Source organism: Dipodomys ordii, unplaced genomic scaffold (assembly GCF_000151885.1).
Source record: "Dipodomys ordii isolate 6190 unplaced genomic scaffold, Dord_2.0 Scaffold26, whole genome shotgun sequence".
NCBI lineage: Eukaryota > Metazoa > Chordata > Mammalia > Rodentia > Heteromyidae > Dipodomys > Dipodomys ordii.
Genome location: NW_012267242.1, coordinates 11,363,092 through 11,372,366, shown reverse-complemented (window position 1 = coordinate 11,372,366; position 9,275 = coordinate 11,363,092). Strand labels below are relative to the sequence as shown.

General features: G+C 38.0%; 1 protein-coding gene across 1 annotated transcript in view; it reads left to right on the top strand.

The window, feature by feature from the left end:
* The window catches only part of Hormad1 (HORMA domain containing 1), a 30,043-nt gene that overhangs the window by 15,857 nt on the left and 4,911 nt on the right, over nucleotides 1-9,275 (top strand). The window contains exons 9-11 of the mRNA XM_013015153.1: nucleotides 1,385-1,638; nucleotides 6,689-6,772; nucleotides 8,801-8,869. Of these exons, the coding sequence (XP_012870607.1) occupies nucleotides 1,385-1,638; nucleotides 6,689-6,772; nucleotides 8,801-8,869 (407 nt within the window). The remainder of the gene's footprint in view (nucleotides 1-1,384; nucleotides 1,639-6,688; nucleotides 6,773-8,800; nucleotides 8,870-9,275) is intronic.

Sequence of the window (9,275 nt, the reverse complement as noted above, 5' to 3'; positions counted from 1 at the left end):
AAAAGCCGGAAGTGGCGCTGTGGCTCAAGTGGTAGAGCGCTAGCCTTGAGCTGAAGAGCTGAGGGACAGCACCCTGGCCCAGAGTTCAGGCCCCACGACCGGACCCAAAAAAAAAAAGTGTGGCACATAGCTGGATGCCAGTGGCTCATGCCTGTAATCATAGCTATTCAGGAGGATGAGATCTGTGGTTCTAAACTAGCTCAGGCAGAAATGTCTATGAAACTCTTATCTCCAATTAACTGCCAAAAAAAAAAAAAAAGCTGGAAGTGGAGCTGTGCCTTAAGTGGTAGAGCACTAGCCTTGAATAAAAAAGTTCAGGGAGGGGCTGGGAAGGTGGCTCAGTGGTAGAGCGCTTGCCTTGGCATGCATGAGGCCCTGGGTTTGATTCCTCAGCACCACATAAGCAAAAAGGAAAAAAAGCCAGAAGTGGCGCTATGGCCCAAGTGGTAGCGTGCTAGCCTTGTGCTGAAGAGCTGAGGGACAGCGCCTAGGCACAGAGTTAAGGACCCATGACTGGACTCAAAAAAAAAAGAAAAGTTCAGGGATAGGGCCCCGGCCCTAAGTTCAAGCTCAGGACAAGCATAAAATAGAAAAAAATAAGTAAATTGTATTACATGAAGAACAGCTAGATACATAATAGTATGATCACATTTCTGTTTTTAAGGACATATATATTTCCTAAAACCCTATGTAAGAAACGTTATATTTTTATTATATATAATATATTGCCTTCAAGAACATAAAGCAAAGACAATACCAATTTAAATTTATCAAATATTCTCTTGTATATTTGTTGCCAGTTCTCTTCGGAATGTTTTACAATGCTTTAATTCATTTTATAGCCATAGTGACCCTAGAAGGGCAGGTACTATTATTTTTCCATTTAACCAAGGAAGAAATCAAACCAAAGATAATTTGTTCCAGACCACACAGCCAGTCAGAAAAATGAATTAACTTTTAGGGAATAAAAGGGGACTTGGTGATAGGAAAAGAGTAATGTTAGATTTCTATTTATGCCTTCTGTGCTATTTGAAACTTACCTGCATGTGATTTTTTTTGTCTGTTTGTTTTTGTTTTTGTGTTTTGTTGTTCCTGGGCTTGAACTCTGGGCCTAAGTGCTGTCCTTGAGCTCTTCAGCACAAAGTGAGAGTTCTACCACTTGAGCTAGTGCCACTTTGGGTTTCTGGTGGGTAAATGGAGATAAGTCTCACTAATATTCCTGCCCGGGCTGGCTTTGAACCATGATCCTCAGATCTCAGCCTCCTGAGTAGCTAGAATTACAGGCGTGAGCCATCAGTGCCTGGCTTCTGCATATGTTTTTATATAAGGTAATATAGTTTCATCAGTTCTGTGAACATTATGGTTTAAACTTATTTTTTTGTAGTTACACCTCCAGATTACCAGCCTCCTGGCTTTAAAGATGGTGATTGTGATGGGGTAACATTTGAAGGGGATCCTATGTATTTAAATGTTGGAGAAGTCCCAACACCTTTTCACACCTTCAAAGTAAAAGTGACCACAGAGAGAGAACGAATGGAAAATATTGATTCAACTATACTATTACCAAAACAATTAAAAACACCACTTCGAAAAATCCTGATGGACAAAGATGATGTCGAAGATGAAAATTACTTAAGTGTGAGTATATCTAAAGAGTTATAAAGTACAATAGTAAAAAATGTTTGATTTATTTACGAAGAATTAATATTCAGAGATATATTATATTGGAACTTAAGATTGGCTGGGCCTTGTGCCTAGCTACTGAGAAGGCTGAAATTTGAGGATTGCGGTTTAAAGCCAGCCTAGGCAGGAAAATCCTGAGACTCCTATCTCCAATTAACCACCTAAAAAGTGGTAGAGCACTAGCCTTGAGCTAAAAATTTTAGCGCAGGGACAGCACCAGGCCACGACAAACACAAAACTCAAAATTTATGGTTGGAAAAGACCTTAAAGAAAGTTTTTACCTTAGTTCAAACCTTATACTCAGAACTTAAAAACACAACTATTATAATTGAAGCAAGAAGTTGTGCTACAGACCCAGCCAGTTACCAACTTTACCTACCTTCATAGTGGACTCTGAGGAAATCCCTAGAAATCTAGGGCATAATTTGAAAATTGTTGTACTACTCCAGTGTAAAACATTCATAAACTGTGCTTAATTTCTCCAAGACCTAGAAACTTATCTTCCTAAAGTAGATTGGAAGTTCCTGGAAGGTAAAAAGTATTATTTGTCTTCTAGTCTTACTATGTCTAGCACTTAAATTTAGATTGCATCCTCAATATTAATTGAATGAGATTTTTAGTTGCCTTACTCCCAGAAAATATGAATACTATTGTTGCTTTAACCTTCCAATATTGTCCTTTAATGTCACTTCTTTTCTTGTCTTATTCTAAGTCATAGCCATTGTACTTATGCCAGAGGCTTACATTTGTTTTTGTTGTTGTTGTTTTGGGTTTTCATTGTTTTTTTTGCCAGTCTTGGAGCTTGAACTTAGGGCCCGACACTGTCCCTGAGCTTCTTTTGCTCAAGGCTAGCACTCTACCACTTGAGCCACAGTATCACTTCCGGCCTTTTCTGTTTATGTGGTACTGGGAATCAAACCCAGGGCTTCATGCAAAGTAAGCAAGCCACATTCCCAGCCCAACTCACTGTTCTAAACTTGGCCTTATCTTTTAAGATAGAGAATTCAGTTTTCTTTTTTTTTTTGGTCCAGTCGTGGGGCCTGAACTCTGGGCCTGAGTGCTGTCCCTCAGCTCTTCAGCTCAAGGCGAGTGCTCTACCACTTGAGCTACAGCGCCACTTCCGGTTTTCTGGTGGTTTATTGGAGAGAGGAGTCTCTCGGTCTCTCCTGCCCGGGCTGGCTTTGAACCGCGATCGTCAGATCTCAGCCTCCTGAGTAGCTAGGATTACAGGCGTGAGCCACCAGCGCCCGGCTAAGAAAATTCAGTTTTCAACCAATTCAATCAAATTGTTTTCCTAAAACTTACATCCTAATCTGGCTATATAAACGAATATGGCTGGGATCTTGTAATATATATATATATATGTATGAATTTTTATTTTTATTTTTGTCAGTCGTGGGGCCTGAACTCTGGATCTGGGCGCTGCACCTCAGCTCTAGGCTAACACTCTACCACTTGAGCCATAGCCACACTTGCGGCTTTTTCTGCTTATGTGGTGCTGAGAAATCAAACCCAGGGCCTCATGCATGCAAGGCAAGCGCTCTACAACTGAGCCACATTCCCACCCCCCAGGGATCTTGTATTTTTAAATTTTTTGAATTTCTTTCCCATCTTTCACAAATTGTACAATAATTATAATTTAGACTTTTTAACTTGTTGCTAACTAAGCTTGTCATGGACTTCTTGAAGAGGAGGCTAAGTATATTTGGAGGATATACTAACACGTATAGAAATTACAGATCTATAGATGTGGTAGCTTGATTTATGAATATGTCAGATTCAATGCCATCAGACAATAATAAAATGTAAGAATTTCTAGAACCATAATGCATTTTTGAGAAAGTTGTATATTTCTATCATTCCTAAATTATTGTTGTGTATAAATGATAGACATAAAATGGTAAATAAAATGAAAATAAAGTAAAAAGAAATAACATATTTTGTTTGGACAAATAAGTTGCCTTGAGCCAGACATAGTGATACACAGCCATAATTCCAGGTGTAGGCAGGAAGGTCATGAGTTTCAGACCAGCCTTGGCAATAAAGCAAGACCTTGTCTCAAAAAAATAAATCTTCAGGCTGGGAATTTGGCTCAGTGGTAGAGTGGTTGCCTTTATGCATGAGGCCCTGGGTTCGATTCCTCAGCACCACATAAGCAGAAAAAAGCCAGAAGTGGCTCTGTGGCTTAAGTGGTAGGGTACTAGTCTTGAGCTGAATTGCTAAGGGACAGTGCCCAGGCCTAGAGTTCAGCCCCCACAACTGTCAAAAAATAAAAATAAAATAATAATTTTCTTGTGATAGGAATACAAAGACCATTTTATTTTAGCAAGCACAAGGTAGTTGTAGTTTTATAGTTATCCTTTACATAAAATGAACTTGTTCATAAACACTTCTACACAATTGTTTTCATTTCTTTTTGAAATATACCCATTTTTTTCTTCACATAATTGTGTAGGATGATTTTGACTTTGAAACTAAAATGGAAAAGCAGAAAAAAAAACCTATGGAGTTTCTGGAGTTGGAGGTAATAAGTTAAAAATATAGATTAAACTACCAATTCAGTTTCATACCATTTTAACTTTAAAAAAATTTTCAGAACCAAATTTGTAATAAAGATGAAATTATGAAGTGTAAAGAAAGTCTAAAATTAGCCAGTCGCTGGTGGCTCACGCCTATAATCATAGCTACTCAGGAGGCTGAAATCTGAGGATCGTGATTCAAAGCCAGCCCTGGCAGGAAAGTCTGAGAGACTCTTATCTCCAATTAACCACCAGAAAATTGGAAGTGGCGCTGTGGCCCAAGTGGTAGAGAGCTCACCTTGAGCTGAAGAGCTGAGGAACAATGCCCAGGCCCAGAGTTCAAACCCACAACCAACAAAAAAAAGAAAGTCTAAAATTTCCAGTTTCTCATTTCCCACTATGCTTGATAGCCTTTTAAAATTTTGGGTTTGAACTCAGCCTCATACTTTCTAGTCAAGACTCCACCACTGACTCTTTAGCCATTTTCTGCACTGCTTATTTTTAATGTTTCCTGCTGGGGCAAGCACCTGGTTCATGATTTCCAATTTTTAGTGTTATCATAGCTAGGGTAACAAGTATATGTCATCACACCCACAGCTGCTTCTTTTGAGGAGTCTCTTGGACTTTTTGGCCTGTGTTGCCCTGAAACCACAATCCTCCCATTCTATGTGTTTTAAGTAACAAGAATTACAGGCATGAACCACCAGTGCATGGCCTCTAACTTTTAACTTGCTTTTGTTGTTATTTTTAGTTTTTATTTTTATTAATTTTTGTCGGTCATGGGGCTTGAACTCGACCTGGGTGCTGTTCCTGCACTCTTCAGCTCAAGGCTAGTGCTCTACCACTTGAGCCAAAGCACCACTTCCAGTTTTCTGGTGGTTTATTGGAGACAAGAATCTCTGAACTTTCCTGCCCTGGCTGGCTTTGAACCGTGAACCTAAGATCTCAGCCTCCTGAGTGGCACAGGCATGAGCCACCGGTGCCCAGCTGTTATCTTTAAAGATGACTGCTGGAGACTGTAATCTTTGCTACTCAAGAGTCTGAGATCTCAGGATCACAGTTCAAAGCCAGCTGGGGCAGGAAAGTGTGTGAAACTTTTTTTTTTTTGTCATGGGGCTTGAACTCTGGGCCTGGGCACTGTCCCTCAGCTCTTCAGCTAAAGGCTAGAGCTCTACTACTTGAGCCACAGCTCTATTTCTGGTTTTCTGCTGGTTTATTGGAAATAAGAGTCTCATGGACCTTTCCTGCCCAGGCTAGCTTTGAACAACGATCCTCAGATCTCAGCTACCTGAATAGCTAGGATTACAGGTGTGAGGCACCAGCACCCAGCTCTGGGAGACTCTTTGTTTGTTTGTTTTTTTGTTTCCGGTCATGGGGCCTGAACTCTGGGCCTGGGTGCTGTCCCTCAGCTCTTCAGCTCAAGGCTAGCGCTCTACCACTTGAGCAACAACACCACTTCTGGCTTTTTTCTTTTTGCTTATGTGGTGCTGAGGAATCAAACCCAGGGCCTCTGGCATGCAAGGCAAGTGCTCTACCACTGAGCCACCTTCTCAGCCCCTCTGGGAGACTCTTGTCTCCAATAAACTACCAGAAAACTGGAAGTGGTGATGCGGCTCCAGGGGGAAAAGAAGATTGCTGGCTGGGGATGTGGCTTAGTTGTAGAGTGTTTGCCTAGCATGCATGAAGCCCTGGGTTTGATTCCTCAGTACTATATAAACAGAAAATGCCCGAATTGGTGTTGTGGCTCAAGTGGTAGAGTGCCATCCTTGAGCAAAAGAAGTTCAGGGACAGTACCCAGGCTCTGAGTTCAGGCCCAGGGCTGGCAAAAAAAAAAGATTGCTTATATGCTTAGTTATTCTTATATTTTCTTATTCTATGTTTTTAGGAGAAAATTAAATATTTAGAATGTTTATTATTAACAAAGACATTATATGTTGAAAAAGTTTTTATATTTATTGTGAATTTGTTTAGTAATAAATCCCAAATAGAATCTCAGAATCTTATAGCTAGGCAGAATCTTAAGCAATTATTTAGTCCACTCTGCTTTGTTGTATAAAACACATATTTGTAGCAATGGAGCAGAACATGTTTAATTTTGTTTTCAACTTACAAAATAGTAAATTTTTGAAATAGAAAATTTAAACAATACAAACTTAGAAATAATGGGATTGATCATTGAGGTCTACTTTCCCCTGCCTTAACTCTTTCTCAAATGGGAGTGAGCTAAAAGTCCTATCATCTGGAAAGGTAGTACCTAGTAATCACTTGGGGCTTTTTTGGTTCAGTGTTCAGTATACAGTGTTGAGTATAAATTGTCAGTATCACTAAATTTTGTTCTTTTTGCGACAGTATGAACCAACTAAAATTACTGGTTTTATTAATGTAATATGACAAAATGCTGATCATTGTGTGCTTGAATTTTTGGACTTCATTATGTTATGAGTTGCACTATGTTTCATAGTTTATGTAATTTATTTCTTTTCTAGGTTGAGCACTTAGTCAATAAAACATCTGAACTTGATGTATCTGAAAGTAAAACGAGGAGTGGAAGGATCTTTCATAATAAAATGGTAAAAAACTTTAAAATTGTAAATTCTATTCTGATTGTGTAATTCATCTCCTATACATGAATTTATTTTGCCATTTCATTTATTGACCAGCATTAGATGAAAGCACATTATGTGTCAGGTACTTTTCTAGGCACTGAGGATGGAACCTAGTTAACAGCCTATAGTTCCTGATCTTAGGAGAAAGATTGGTAACTGAAGGCAAACAGGCAATGATAGAAAGCTATTGTAGAAGTCTGAATAGAGGCACAAAGGAAGCAAACTTTAATTTTACTGACTGTACATTAGAAAGAAGAATCCAAGGAAAGCTTTAAGAAGTGATTTTAGCCTTACTTCCAAGAGAATTCTAGAATCCTAGAATGTTCCCATGTTTCTTTTTATAAATTGATTATCTTGGTAGTAACATATTGAAGTTTAATTTTTATATATCTTATATAAAATAGATTATGTTCCAAGTCAAAACAAGCTCATTTACTTTAATTTTTGAATTATACTAAATAGAATTTAATATATGAGAAAAAATTCACATTTGATTTTAGACTTTTAATTTCAAAAGATAGGTGTACAGAATAAACAGAATAAAATATAAAGTATTATATTTGAAGTTAGGAAACAGATTACTCTATCAGTGGTATCCCAGAACATGTCTTCCAATTCTTCATTCAGTGACATCATGTTGAGTACTTGAAATTCAACATTTACCTCATGGAAATCAACTAATGCTTCAGGGTTTGTCTAAATCACAGAACTGACTATAAAACATTTACCACTGATTATAGTGTCTTTTTTAGGAGTCTTTTTCTTTCCCTGTACTCAGTAGGAAGTTAGAACTAATAAAAAGCAGAATTCAGCCAGGAGCTGGTAGCTCACACCTTCCTGTAATCCTAGCTACTTGGGAGGCTGAGATTCAAGGATCGCAGTTCAAAGCCAGCCCAGGAAGGAAAGTCCATGAGACTATCATCTCCAATAAACTCCCCCAGAAAAGCTAGAAATGTGGCTCAAGTGGTAGAGCACTTGCCTTGAGTGAAAAAGTTTAGAGACAGTGCCCAAGCCCTGAGTTCAAGCCCGTTACTGGCATAAGAGAGAGAAAGAATCTTGTTTATCTTAAATGATAGAAAAAAGAAGTATGTTATTTAAAGATTAATAATATGACAGTTAATAATTTGTTATCTTCCAATTTTCATTTTAATAGCTACATATACAGAATTAGTCACAAAAGCTAAAAGGTAGAAAAAATCTAAATGTCAATAAACAGGTGAATGGATAAACAAACTGTGGCACATCTATTCAGTGGAATATTTATTGAGCCACAAAAAAGAATAAAATGTCAATACATGCAACAACTTGAATGAACCTTGAATATTATGCTAATGGAAAGAAGACAGCCAGTGATGGCTCACGTGTATAATCCTAACTACTCAGGAGGCTGAGATCTGAGGATCTAACTTCGAAGCTAGCTCAGGAAGGATAGTCTGTGAGACCCAGTTAACCAGCAAAAAGCCAGAAGTGGAGCTGTGTCTCAAGTGGTAGAGTGCCAGCTTTGACAAAACTAAGAAATAGTGCATAGGGCCTGGATTAAAGCCCTAGTACCACACAAAGGCACACACACACACACACACACAGAGTCACAAACATATACATATCATGTGATTCGTGTGAAAGAACTGGAAGCAATTGAGACAAAAAGCTTTAACCTTTAAGACGAGTGGGAAGATAGGGGAATAAAAGAGTAACAGTGAAGGAATATAAGATTTCTTTTTGGGGTAATGAAAATGTTCTAAAATGGGTTGTGATGAGATGCACTTGATTCTCGAGTTGAAATTTAAAAAGTTCAAAAACATGACTAATGGGCTGTGATGATAAATTGGGCATTCAGAGTATACTTAACATTATTGGTTATGTACTTTAAATAAGTAAATCATACTATCTATATTATATCTCAGTAAACCTATGTAGTTGCATAAATTTGAAAATCAACTGTTAGAGTTTTTTGAGCAATAACCAGTTAGTAATTAGTCTATCTTTGTTAAGGTAAATGGAAATCATCCAGTAAAATGTAAAGAAAACCAGAAGAGAAGTGAACCTAAATCTAGGAAAACAGTAAGTCTTGTGATAATAAATAGGTTGAATAAAACAGCAAGCATCAGAATGTCATTACTATAATAAATTTGGTCATATACCTGAATGCACTTCAGAGTTCTAACACACAAATCTTGATCAAATGTATTTTTTAAAATGAAATTATTTTGAAACAAGATTCAATATGTTGGCTATTATCTCATTCTATGAGCACTTAATTTTTTCCATAAATGATTTGAAATTAGTAGAGGAATTTATTAGGTAAAGAAAGTTAGGAAGGGCTGGGAAGGTGGCTCAGTGGTAGAGCACTTGCCTTGCATGCATGAGGCCCTGGATTCGACTCCTCAGCACCACATAAACAAAAAGAAAAAAGCCGGAAGTGGCGCTGTGGCTCAAGTGGTAGAGCGCTAGTCTTGAGCTGAAGAGC